The 14,135-nt window shown below is 44.1% G+C and overlaps 1 protein-coding gene across 2 annotated transcripts in view; it reads left to right on the top strand.

The window, feature by feature from the left end:
• PAK5 (p21 (RAC1) activated kinase 5) overlaps positions 1–14,135 on the top strand; it is a 166,183-nt gene that overhangs the window by 134,108 nt on the left and 17,940 nt on the right. For both annotated transcript variants that reach the window (XM_081148684.1, XM_081148685.1), the window contains exons 4-5: positions 3,885–4,670; positions 13,490–13,981. In XM_081148684.1, coding sequence (XP_081004810.1) covers positions 3,885–4,670; positions 13,490–13,981 — 1,278 coding nt within the window. The remainder of the gene's footprint in view (positions 1–3,884; positions 4,671–13,489; positions 13,982–14,135) is intronic.

Genomic DNA, 14,135 nt, shown 5'->3' with positions numbered 1-14,135 from the left:
ATCATGAGGATACAGAAGCAGCTGTTCCAAAATGTGGAATCTGTTACAGTCTTCATTTGGGTTAAACATAGTAAATATCACACCTTCATAAGGGGTGGAAAAATGTTGAACAGTGTAGCTCCCAACAGCCAACTACAACGTCATACGATTTTAACATGAGGCGTATCTATATTTAACACTATATATGTATATATATAATATATTAAACACTATACTCTCTCTCTCTATATATATATATAATACAAAATCCCACTCTCCTGAAAGCATATCTCATTCTAAGGTTTTCATTATAAAAGTAATCCTGATTGTAGACAATCTGGAAATTACAAAAACCCCATCGAGTAAACAGTGACCAGCAGACCAGCAGGGTCATGGCCTGGGAGCTTGTTTGAGATCTGGAATCTCAGGCCCCTCCTCAGACCTATTGAATTAGAATCTGCTTTTAACAGAATCTCCAGGTAATTTCTTTGCACATTAAAGTTTGAAAAGTGCCCATCTAAAATGTAAATCACCCTAATCTCCCCACTTAGAGATGACTGCTTTCAATATTTTACTGTATTTCTATTAACCAACCTTTCCATATACATATTTCATTTTAAATATTGAGAGCCTAACTTTGTTAATATTTGCTACTCAGGTATTACAGTTTTAAAAAGGTAACAATAGAGTGTTGATCATGATTTGAAAGTATTGCATTTTTAGCTCTAATGAATAGTACTAATTATATTAACAGTTGTAATTATTTTGAGGTATATCTGTTTAAATTCAAAACATTTGTATCTAAAGTTACTAATAGTCCTTGTTAAAGTCTTCTACATCAATTATCCTTCTACTTTCAACATATGAAGCTGAGATTTATTTCTTCTGTTTTCTTGCAATTTCCTTTTTTACCTAGATTATTAGCCTGATTTAAAAGTAAATTTTTTCCACAAAATTGTTAAATAATTACCATTTATTAGTAATTACTATATGCCAAGGATCATGCCTACTTTTCACACAAATTATTACACTGAATCATCAAATTAACCCTGTGAGGTAAGGATTTATTCTCACCATTTTATGGATTAAGAAGCCAAGGCTTTAAAACATTAAGTAACTTGCTTAATATCATATTGCTGTTCCTAAGATTCAAAACGAAGATAAATAATAAATTGTTTTGTAAAAATGTGTTTTACTCAGTGGATATTCTTTATGTTTTTTTCTTCTAAATAGCATTTAGCTCATGAGAGTGCTAATATTTCTACTTCCACATTAACAAATATCGAGAATTCTATTTACTGAGTTTACGGCTATAATTTTGCATGTGAACTGAACACACTTCTCAGGATGTGCAGTGAAAAGTGGACAGAACAGCAGACTCCCCACCTCTGAGGCCACTGATTAATGTATATGCTGAAACAGCAACCCTCCAACCTCTCTCAGAAATCTGAATGAACATACTTGGGGGCCAAAAACAATTGTGAAATAGCTGTTTATGATTGTTTGGTTTTCGGTTTTCCAAGTGTAAGACATGTATTGCACAATTAATGAGAGAAAAATCTCTTCCAAACAGGCCTTCTTTGTGTTACTGCTTAGTCATTTAAAAATATTTACAGATATTATAGATATCGATTATAGCTCTCTGTGGATATTATTGGATGGATAGATGGATAGATGTCTCTTTTGTAGCATCTAAATCCCTTTTTCTCTGTATTCCCAGAAACAAAGCTAGTTTCAAGTTTGCCCATCAACTCATTAAGGAAATTGGAAGGGTTTTAGCGGGAAAATATTTAATACAACTCATCGAGGAAGGCAAATTAAAACATAAAAATTATAAAGAAAAAAATCAGAGTACAAACTGAAAATCTTGGAAAGTTTTCAGGAAGAGAATTATCACCTGGTTCCAGGAGGAAACAATAGAAATAATTGGATGGAGGGAAAAAAGAGGTAATGACCGGCTCAGGACTCACTGTGTGATTGAGAAGATAACAGAGATCATCAGAATGTGTTCAGATGCACTGCCTTTGGGGCTATGAGGGTCATTGTGATTATGAAGAAAGGGTTCCCTGCTCATATCAAATTAGCATCTGAATCACTTGTCCTTTCAAATTTATATCCAGAAAACCTGTTTGTTTGTCTTCAGAAAATGAATACGTGGCTATGATGGGAGCTGGACTATTAGTCTTAGAAACTCACTACCAGGACAAAGATATTGAGAAAGGGGGGAAAAAACTTCCCTGTGTGATTCCTTTGAGGTCAGAGCATTATTGAATACTTCCTTAGAAGCTGCTGGGCCCTTTAAATCGCCCTCTGGTCTCAATTGAGGGACACTCTGCAAAATACCTGACCAGTGCTCCTTAAAACTGTCAAGGCCATCAAAAACAAGGAAAGCTGGAAAAACCGTCACGGACCAAAGAAGACATGACAAATAAATGTAATGAGGTAACTGGATGGGACCCTGGAACAGTAGGAAAAAGCTAATGACATCTGTATCAATGTGGAGTTTAGTTAATAGTAACGCAGCATGTTATCAATGGGGAAACTGGGTGAAGGATGTATGAGAACTCTGCTCTCTTTGCAACTGCTCTGTTAATCTAAAACCGTTCCAAAATTAGAAGTTTATTTAAAAGAAAATCGTAGAGACCAAGAGCATTAGTCCAGGGCTGACCTGGGGGGATGGGACAAAACCTTGTCTTCCGCTCTGGATAGTTTTATAAGCACTGATCTAGAAAAACCTTCTCCGGGATGACTTTGCCTCTTTTTCCCGTGTGAAATCTCTTCTATGTGTACTAACTGAGCTGGTTTTGAACTCCTTGCTACTTGCTCAAAGACTTTTTTCTGTTAAAATCCTGGAAATCTGAAGTCCTCACGCGTTGGTCTCTGTTCTTTTACCCGCCCGGTGATATTTCGCTGCAAACCTTGTCAGCGAGGTGCAGCCGCCTGCCTTTGTAAGTGGGTCGTGATTTCCTTCTGTTCCTGGTATCCCGGTGCTATTTAGGTCCATTAAAGGGAACATTTGGGCTTGGCAGTTTGTCACCAAGATTCAGGTGCACCTCCATCATCAAGCCCCCCAAATTCAGTGAATTCAGTGGGGATGATACACAGAAGTGTGGCCGTAGCAAGCATTACAGTCAGATGCTTAATAAGAACATCACGTCTGATCACGAGTTAAATCACATGACTAATCTCCCTGCTGCTCCCTATTTACAGTTCAAAAATTTCCCTTTCCTTCTAGAAAACCCAGTAACTTCAATTAGCATGTGTCTCCCATGAAAAGGTAAAAAGACAATAGGTTAATATTCAAGTAACAGTGCCTACTGGGTTTGCAGATAATCTGGGTCATGAATGTAAAAACATAACAAATACGCCTTTTATAGCCAAACAGTCACAGGCTGTTAAAATTATAACCATCTGCTTCTTGTTAGGTGGTTAGGGTTGAATATTTAAGTGGAGGGACAAGAGGAGGGATTTCCCAGGAACCGCTAAGTAAGATGATGATAGCTTAAACAGCCTTCTAAATGGCTTTCCTTTTTAAAATGATTTTCCTTTATTTTTATTGTTGGCACTATTGCAAATATTCCCATTTCCCGCACTTTTTGTCCCTTCCCACTAAACGGCTTTTCGGTGTTTACTTGATCTCTCTATTGAGGTAGGTGAGGAAAGTTTTGCAATTTGAGGTTATTGTTTAAATATTTTATTTATTTCACCACTGAAGTCCATCAACAGTTTTTTGGGGTTTTTTTTTGTTTGTTTTGTTTTGTTTTTTAATAATTTTAAAATGAAATGGTCTTGGGGTCTGTTTCCTCTGGTTTAAATTAGATGGGGTGGGCTTGGGATGCCTCCATCAATTCAAAAGCCTGAAATAGATATATTTTTAAAAACACGATTCCCTTTCTTCTTCCCAGACAATCGTTAGAGGAAACAAACCCTGCAAGGAATCCTCCATCAACGGCCTCCTGGAGGATTTCGACAACATCTCGGTGACTCGCTCCAACTCCCTAAGGAAAGAAAGCCCGCCCGCCCCGGACCAGGGAGCCTGCAGCCACGGTCAAGGCCACCGGGAGGAAAACGGCTTCATCACCTTCTCGCAGTACTCCAGCGAGTCCGACACCACCGCCGACTACGCCCCCGAGAGGCACCGAGAGAGGAGCCTCTACGGGGATGACCTGGATCCGTTTCACAGAGGCAGCCAGGCGGCCCGGCAGAATGGGCACGTGCTGAAGCTGAAGCCGGGGGACGCCTACTATTCGGATCTGAAGCCTCTGAAATCCGATATGGCCCGATTTCCTGTCGATTATCACGCGCACTTGGACTCACTGAGCAGACCGAGCGAATTCAGTGACCTCAAGTGGGGGTACCAGAGAGCCTCGAGCAGCTCCCCTCTAGACTACCCCTTCCAGTTCACGCCTTCCAGAACTGCGGGGACCGGCGGCTGCTCCAAGGAGAGCCTGGCCTGCAGCGAGAGTGAGTGGGGGCCCGGCCTGGATGACTACGACAGGAGGCCAAAGTCATCGTACCTGAGCCAGACGAGCCCCCAGCCCGCCATGCGGCAGAGGTCCAGGTCGGGCTCTGGGCTCCAGGAACCGATGATGCCCTTCGGAGCAAGTGCATTTAAAACCCACCCCCAAGGACACTCGTACAACTCCTACACCTACCCTCGGCTGTCCGAGCCCTCAATGTGCATTGCGAAGGTAACGCTCACTGCCTCCTCACCCCAGGGTGCCGCACCCTCCACAAGGTGGTGCTCACTCCACTTTTTTTTTTTTAATATATTTTTATTGATTTCAGAGAGAGGAAGGGAGAGGGAGAGAGACAGAGGAATATCAGTGATGAGAGAGTCATCAATCAGCCTCGTCCTGCACGGCCCCTGCTGGGGAATCGAGCCCGCAACCCAGGCATGTGCCCTGACCAGGAATCGAGCTGCGATCTCCTGGATCCTAGGTCGATGCTCAACCACTGGGCCACCCCGGCCGGGCTAACTCGCCCTTATAAAGTGCTGGGTTGCCTTTTAAGTGAGAATCCATATGGAAATTCTATTTGATTTCCATCCCTGAGCCCCAGGAGCAGAAAATTTGGGACAAGACCCATTTATTCATTAAAGTAAAAGTCTGTGGGGAATCTCCTATGGGCTTTCTAGTTAAAAGGCATCAAATCTTGTTTATTTGAAAGAGAATCTAGTACAATATGAGCACAACATATTTAGCATAACCCCTGTTAAGGAATATATGATTGTAGAGCGTTAGATGGGATAATACAGTGGTTCCTGCATTCTGGAAAAGCTTATGTGGTTCTGCTGAAAAGCAGAAAAGATCAGGATAAAGTGGTAAGTTTTTAATAAAGTTCATTTTATTCCACTTAAGGGACAATTCTTCATTATGAGAGTATGTTCTTTCTACTATTGTCTTGAAATGTCTTTTTTTTTTTTTGTATGGAATTTGGGGATGATAGATAGAAGCTGGTTGCTGGACCTTTTTTGTGTACTTTCTATTTGTTTTGTTTTAACTCCTCTCTTAGCAAAAAAAAAAAAAAAAGTTAGCTGCTGCAAATTTGCTTTGAATTTGACTGGTGATGATATCCCAAAGTTTGGGGACCACTGTTGGAGAAGCTACTGAACCTGAAAGTACAGACTTGGCAAAATACCTTGGAGAGTGGTTTATTTCCCCATGCTAACTTAGAGATGTTTTTGCTACCTCAGTGGTATAGCAAAGTGAAAACGGGGCATTTGGTGATGGGCCCCGATGGCAAAGGCCTCATACTGGTTGAGAGGCATGTGACTTCTAGTAGTGTGATCCTGTACGTTTGTATAAAACGCTGTCTCTCCAGCTGCTTGGTGGGCTGCACAGCAAAATCTGGAAGGCAAGCCTGCCTGCATTTACTGCTTTATTGATTGCAGATAGTCAATATTTTTCTTTGCTTACTATTTCTCATAAACTCAATGTGTCAAAGTCATTTAGGTACATGCTGGGAGTGACTTAAGCCGTTCTTTGGAAAAAACAAAAAGCTCCCACATTAGTTCCCAGTACATAAAATGAAAAACAAAGACCTGAGATCTATACCTCCAGTTAAAATTTAAATTTTGAGAATGTCTTTCATCTCATGGTGTTATTTGAGCTCACGTGGTCAGGGTATCATGACTGCCTCCTTTCACTTCTTATGTTCTTACCAGGACATAAGAGGTCTAATTGACCAAAAGTCGAAAGCTATGTGAAGCTATAGGTATGTATCATGATGGATGAGCTGGTTTAATCGATTTCCTGTGCATTTCACTCACTTTTCCTTTGTAGATCTAGAGTGAAATAATGGGATTAATTCATTCCATAGCTTGAATCTAGTAACATCCTCAGGTTTTGAAGGTCAGTGGTTACTTTATGTAGCGGTAAAGAATGTGATTTTTTTTTCACCTTTATTGAGGTATGTAACTGACAAAATTGTAAGATATTTAAAATTTACAACATGATGCCTTGATATCAGTAAACATCGTGAAAGAATTTTCCTCCGAGTTAATTAAGACATCCATCACCTCACATATTTACTTTTATTGGAGGGAGGGGGGAGAATATTTAAATTCTACTCTCTTAGCAGATTTCAGTTACACAGAACAGTTTTATAAGCTAAGGTCACCATGTTATACCTTAAGTCCTCAGAACTTATTCATCTTTTACTAAAGATTTGTACACTTTACCAACTTTTCCCTCCATCCCCACCCCCATCCCTGACGACCACTTTTCAACTACTTTTCTACTCTCTGTTTTGATGAGTTCTACTGTTTTATTTTTGTTTGTTTTTTAATATTCTACATATAAGTGATACTGTACAGTATTATTTGTCCTCTGTCTGGCTTATTTCATTTGTCATAATGCCCATCTGGTACTTCCATGTTATTGCAAATGGCAGAATTTCCTCTCTTTTAAGGTCAAATAATATTCAATTTTATATATATTTTCTCGATCCACATTTTATTGATCCATTCATCGTTGATGGACACAGAGCTTGTTTCCATACCTTGACTATTGTTAATAGTGCAGTGGTCATGGGAGTATAGATATTTCTTCCAGATAATGATTTTTGTGTTTCCTTTGGATACATATCCAGAAGTGGGAGAGCTGGATCCGATGGTAGTTTTATTTTTAATTTCTTGAAAAACCTCCATTCTATTTTCCATAGTGGCTGTACCAGGTTACATTAGGTGGTTTTTGCATATGAATGGACCCGTTTTCCTGTGAATGTTCTTGTGGTCCACAGTAAAGTGTATTTTGGTCATTATAAGTGCGTGTTCCCATTACCAAATTTTAAAAAACCAAAAGAATCCAACCTGGCCCTCACACATTCAAACCACATTCTGCAGCAGTGAACCAGTCCCTAGAGTCTCCAGCTTCTTGTCGCTGCTGGCAGGGACAGATGGTGCAGGTCAGAGCAATCTGCTCTGGAATAGAAGGTGCATTCTTAGAGTTTGGAGCAGCACCCCCCGGGGCTTAATTGGATAAACTGACTCAGAGTTGGAGGAAGAGCCTATGTGCCTAAATAGGAATCCAGTGCCATGGTGTGGGAAATGGGCCTGCAAAACGCTAAATATGGTGAATGACTTTCTGCTTGCCTAACCGTCCAGAATTTCACTTACTTCCCAAGCTTCCTGCATCAGGGTCTTAAGGAGATACCTTGAAGCGTTAGGCACCCCCACAGCTCATGGGGGTGGTGATACATGCTCGCCTCTTTGACCAAAATGGAACTCCAGCTCAAATCGTGTGCTGTGTCCCTTTGTCATCCGGCCAGAGCGACTATAATAGGGCCACTCCATTTCGTAAGGGAAAAGAGGTAATTGGGAGGAAACTGACCATGGTTGGGCACATGTCACGGCTGTGCCTCAAGCAGGGACAGCAGCTACTGTTTTATTAGGGTGCAGCTGGAGATGGAACAATTCCCTAACACCCGGCAATCCTAGAGACAGACAGCTACCACCTCGGAGGGAGAAGCAGAGGCTGGAAACTCAAGGATGGAGACACATGAGCCCATCAGCCACAGGCCAGGCTGTCTGCTCCCACCTGAGAGCCAGCAGGGACTGCCCGTCAGCAGTGTTCCTGCCCGTGGCAGGGAGAATTTAATGTTAGAGCATAACCAAAGGGATAGGTGAGAGTCAACATACATTTGAGTCACAGGGTTTCATGAATTCCCTTCCCCTCATTACCAGGCCCTAAGATGTCCCTCCAGAGAAAGCCAGTTACTGATTCTCTCCAGAATTCTTTTCTGTTCCCAAAGCCAAGGCTGGTCCTGTTACATTTCCCGTTGAGTCAAATAAGGGCAATTTGAGATGTCCTTGCTCAGGCAATAGAGGCCTCTGATTCACTTTTATCCCACAGTTGATTTATGCAGAGCAAGCAGCACCCAGTCTGGCTTTTTCGTGTCGGAGATGAGCAGCCACCCTGCTTTATTCTACCCTGAAAAGGCGTATTGGAGCATCACACTTGAGCACTGGAACAGCTGCCTCGCAGCCCATCACTGCGAGGAGTGGAGAGGGCGACTCTCCATGCTTCACAGAATATTCTGCAGTCCCCATCGTGTGGGTGCGCGCACAGCCCCCCCTCGGTCCAGGACGACCCAGCCACGGCCTCCCTGTCACCAGTACAGAAGGCCAAGGTGACAAATAGATGCTGAAGCAGGATTTTTCCCCCTTTCTTTCCTTTCTTCACCTCCCCCCCCACCAAACCTGTTTTTCCAGCCTTGGCATAAAAATGGTCAAATGATGTTCTACTGCAGAATTCAATTTCACAGTTCAGTTAGGTCCTTGATTACACTGCCAAATTCAGATTAATGTGCATTTAACTAACATGGATCAGGGGAATTCTGGCTGACAGCCAGCTGTAATCGGAGCAGTTGATAGCTGCGTGGAGCTTTAGGCCCTGTCCACCCCAGCGCACCGCTGGTGAAATTGATTGATTAAATGAATTCATTGCTATAATTATGTATAATTTTGATACATCACCAGCCTGTGTCTGACCCTATCCTTGGAGATGCTGTCCGCATTGTGGAAGGGTGGTTTGGCAGAGTTGTGAACTGGGGATTATTTACTTCCATAGAATACAGCCTCCCCCCCCCCCTTTGATTGGGTTTGAATAGAGACATGAAAAAGCACATTTCTTTAAAAATTAATTTATCCAGTATACTAAAAGACATCAGGAGACTAAATAAATGAGTGGATGTCATTAACCATTTCAGTGAGGAAGGAAACCAAGACTACTTGTACATCTTTTCAGCATTTTTAAAGATTCCTGTAGAGAGAATTCCTTCTCGGAATGCATCCGATTTTCAATGAGAATTAGTGTCCTTGCAACAGCAGCTGAGCAGTTTCGCAGTCTGGGTGATAATTTGCTAAAGCGATCCAGTCTTCTCTTATTGCGTCTTGCCATATGGAAACCCCTCTCAAAAGTACGCAGACCATGGTCTTATTTCTGTGAAGTTACCTTTTCACAAAATCACAGGCCCACTCTCTTCAGAGGAGTGGGGAGACTTCCTAGTCTCTATTGTTTTCACTCCTGCCTGACAGATTCCCACCCCTGCTCTGGTTCCTGAGCCATTGCCATAGGTCTTCAAAGGTAAACTACCTGCTTGGGGCATGGATGGTCAGAGGTGCATGGGTTCATTTATTAAATATCTGTACCTTTCACTCGTCCAATTCCGCTGCATCGTGGTTTCACAAAGTGACTTACCCCTCCGTTTCTCTCAGGATACTATAGGGCTCATAGGGACTCTACATGTGCTCCTTTTGATTTTTCTCCTATATTGTAAATCAGGTTGTAGAAAAGGTTGCATAGATCAAGCTATACTCCTTTGCAAGTCTTTCTTATGTGCATGAATGAGTGTGTATGTGCAAAATAGTATATATGGGCAAATTCATCAGTTATGTTTCACTCACTTCCCAGTACGGGATATCGTGGGAAAGATGATCTAGAGTTAGGACAATTAAATAATTGTAACAGTTTAAGAGCCGTGTAAGAGCCAGGAGGCCTTGTTACAAAAGAAAGCTTGGGCTTTCGTTTTTGGAAGAATCCATGGAAGAAAGTTTGGGCATTGTTACAGCTAAACACAGAATTCTGCTCTGGCCAAAGCAAAAATGCAAGCGATGAATTATGTACATAGATGATCAACTCATTTTGTTCTGATGATTATTCCTTTTTTGTATATTTTGAGCTAATTTCTCTAAGCCAAGACTGTTTGAAAGAAAAAAACAAAAAAACCCCACTTAATTTTTCTTCCATCTCCCTCCTCCAGCCATTACCATCCATCATTTTCTAGCCCAGCTCCTGCATTCTGCTCCAGGCTGCTTAGACAGCTGGGCCCGAGGAAGCACCCTCACAGGCGTTAGCCCTGCAGTTCACTCCACGCTGCGCCCACCTGTCCTGCCCCTCTCTACTTTCTGATCATTGAAGATATCTCAGAACGTATCAGGGGCCCAGGTTCTAAGGCAGCACTATCTGGATTCGAATTCTAACTCCTCTCCTTAGCTTTGAGAACTTTGCATGGCCCACTTAAACCTACCATGCCCCGGTTTTCCCATCTGTAAAATGGAACAATTATGGGGCCTATCTCATTGGGTGACTTGAGGTTTAAACGCAACCGTGTACATAAAGTGTTTAGAACAACCCCTGGCACATGGAAAACACACAGCAAATGTCACGTATCATTATTAGCATTAGTGTAATGTTATCTACCCTGCAAGGATAGACTTCTCACAGAATACTTGGTTAAGGGAAGGGGCCCAATGAAACACCCCTGCATCTTACCACAGAGAGAGCATCCAGCCTCGATTATACACATCAGGGAGGTGACAACTAATGGTAGATAGGCCAAAGCAGGGAGGAAAGCAGGCCTGTGGTGCCAGTGTTTCAGGCATGTGGGGCATCTCGATACCCTCCCACTGGGAGTGAAGGACTGACCTGAGCAAAAGAGTGGGGTGGTGTAGTCTTAGGACTATAAGGCCACTTGGGTTACTTGGGAGCAGTTTCACCTCCCTGAGTCTTGGTTTTATCAACAATAACACGTAATAAATTGCCCCCTGCTTGACTGTCAGGAGGAGAATGAGACCTGCCACCAATGTGCCAGCCAGCGACACCCGCCATCATGAACCCCACAGTGGGGTCATCAAGACCCAAGTGAAGGCCATGGGTCAGCGACACGGTGGCCTCGAACAAGGTCACTCAAGCATTTCTCCTTCGCAAGGTCAGCCGTTTGTTTACCCAGCATCTCCTTGAATGGGTGAACGCCCGCAGGGAAGATCGCGTGTCCCCTCAGAGACAAGCAGTCAGTGTCCTTTGACGAGTACACCTTGAGTTTGGTTCCAAAATTTGTCTCTTGTGATAGCCGTTGCTCCATGTCCATCGCTTTTTTAAGAGTCTGCAGCTTTCACCGGCAGGCATGGAAAACAATAGCATTGTTGTGTCTCACAGACCCAATTTCAAAGACGTTTAGCTCCCAGCGAGTGACTCAGCACTCTGCAGGACCGGGAAGTGTCCCATTCGTGTCGGCAAGTGTCCTCTTCTTTTTACCACATGCCGGCTGTTAATCTGGACCCTGACGATGCTGCTGATACTCAACAAAGAAGAAAGGCGGCCCAGTGCAGTGTGGAGCAGTGTTTGCAATTCCTAGAAGATGCAGGTTTTTTTATTTTTAATATCTCTTGCTCTGGCTGGGTGGCTCAGTTGGTTGGAGTGGTGTCCTATGCGCAGAAAGGTCTCTGGTTTCATTCCCAGTCAGGGCACATACCTAGGTTGCAAATTCGTTCCGCTCGTCCTGGTCGGGGCTAATGTGGGAGGCAACTGATTGATGTTTCTCTCTGTCTTTCTCTTTCTCTCTCTCCCTCCCCCTCTCTCTAAATATCAATGAACATGTCCCTAAGTGAAGATTAAAAATATATATTTTTTTATCAGTTATCCAGGCTTGTGGGGAGGGGGTGGTCCGGCCAGAAGTAGGAGCACAGGAAGGAGTCTAAGGACATACGGTCTTGAGGAACCACATGGACGCTCTCCTGGAGTGGAGAAGGAGGCCGTTTGGAAAAGTGAACACAGAAGCAGCCAAGCGCCAGGCAATGTAGGCCACGGAGAGGGCAAATTTTGTTCTTCTCAACTACATTGTGCATATTTAGTGAGAACATTGCAGATGTTTAGCCTATTGCTGTACACTAGTGTCCCCTCCGCCATGGTTTCCCTTTCCGTGGTTTCAGTTGTCAAGCACTGCCCAAAGATATTTAATGGAAAATTCCAGGGGTAAACAACTTATAAATTTTAAATGGAGCACTGTTCTGAGCCGTATGATGAAATCTCACGCCATCCCACTCCGTCCCACCTGGGACATGAATCACCTCTTCGTCCAGCATCTCCCCGCTGTATACGCTCCAGGCCCCCCATTAGTCACTTAGTAGCCACCGTGGCTATCAGATCAACTGTGCGTGTGGCAGTGCTTGTGTGGGTAACCCTTTACACAGCAATGGCCCCGACGGGCAAGAGTAGCGATGCTGGCGATCTGAATATACCAAAGAGAAGCCGTAAAATGCTCCCTTTAAGTGAAAAGGTACGTGTGTATAGGGAAAAGCACAGTATATATTGTGTCCTGTACTATCCAGGGCTTCAGGCACCCAGGGGGGTTCTTGGAAGGTATGCCCCATGGATGAGGGGAGGCTGCTGTAATAAAAAGCTGTCAGCGTAGGAGCCAGGTTTTCCCTTTTACGTACATGCTGTGTTATGTGTGTGAATGGTACATACCACCCTCTAGTATGGGAGGTCAAGAGGGTGTGTGTGTGTGTGTGTGTGTGTACAGAGAGAGATTTTCTGTGATTGGTTTATGCGATTGTGGGGCTGGAAGTCTAGAATATGCAGGACTGGTTGGCAGGCTAGAAATTCTGGCGGAAGGTGCTGTAGTCTTGAGTCCAAGGACCATCTAGGTGGAAAAATTCCTCCTATTTGAGTGACCTCAATCTTTTCCTCTTAAAGCCTTCAACTGATTAGAGGCAGCCCACCCACACTAAGGAGAGTGATCTGTTTTACTCCGAGTCTACTGATTTAAATGTTAATCATTTAAAATTACCTTTCCTGTAATACTGAGGCTGGTGTTTGACCAAGCAACTGGGTACCATAGCCTAGCCAAGTTAAAACATAAGATTAACCCTCAGACTCGTAGTTAGAAAATTTGGTTATAAAAACTCACCTTTTATTGGCATTTTCCCCTCCGCTGTCTCACTTCATAGCTCCAGAGACCACATCCCGCTACTTGCATTCAAATCCCGGTCTCAGAGTCGGCTTCTGGGGAATTCTATGGGGAAGGGGAAGAAGGAGGCTGGGCGGGGAGACTGGAGGGCAGGTAAAGGGTGGAAGCGGGCCGGCCTGGGGCCTGGAAAGGGGACCCTCGCCGTGAGCAGGGTGGGCAGTGGAACTCCTCCTTCAGGCCAGCGCAGAGCTCACCGGCCACCTGCTGTGGCGGCCACACGTCACAGGCCAACACTCTCCACCCTTGTGTGTCTTCCCAGGTGGATTACGATCGAGCACAGATGGTCCTCAGCCCTCCACTGTCAGGGTCCGACACCTACCCCAGGGGCCCCGCCAAACTACCTCAAAGTCAAAGCAAAGCGGGCTACTCCTCCAGCAGCCACCAGTATCCGTCCGGGTACCACAAAGCCACCCTGTACCACCACCCATCCCTCCAGACCAGCTCACAGTACATCTCCACAGCGTCCTACCTGAGCTCCCTCAGCATCTCCTCCAGCACCTACCCGCCGCCCAGCTGGGGCTCCTCCTCCGACCAGCAGCCCTCCAGGGTGTCCCACGAACAGTTCCGGGCTGCCCTGCAGCTGGTGGTCAGCCCGGGAGACCCCCGGGAGTACTTGGACAACTTCATCAAGATCGGGGAAGGGTCCACCGGCATCGTGTGCATCGCCACTGAGAAACACACGGGGAAGCAGGTCGCCGTGAAGAAAATGGACCTTCGGAAGCAGCAGAGACGAGAGCTGCTTTTTAATGAGGTAGGTGGCGGGTTCGGATCATCATTCCTCACCCACGTAACACTTATTTCCCATTTCAAAAAGATTGTATGTGCAGTTTAGGACATTGGGAAACGGTGAAAATGTAAATACAAAAATAGTGTCCCCCAGAACCCTTCCTTCTGATCCCCTTCTG

The sequence above is a fragment of the Miniopterus schreibersii genome (assembly GCF_964146895.1).
Source record: "Miniopterus schreibersii genome assembly, chromosome: 10".
Classification (NCBI taxonomy): domain Eukaryota; kingdom Metazoa; phylum Chordata; class Mammalia; order Chiroptera; family Miniopteridae; genus Miniopterus; species Miniopterus schreibersii.
The sequence above is the reverse complement of the archived record's forward strand: the minus strand, read 5'-3'. Positions and strand labels throughout refer to the sequence as shown.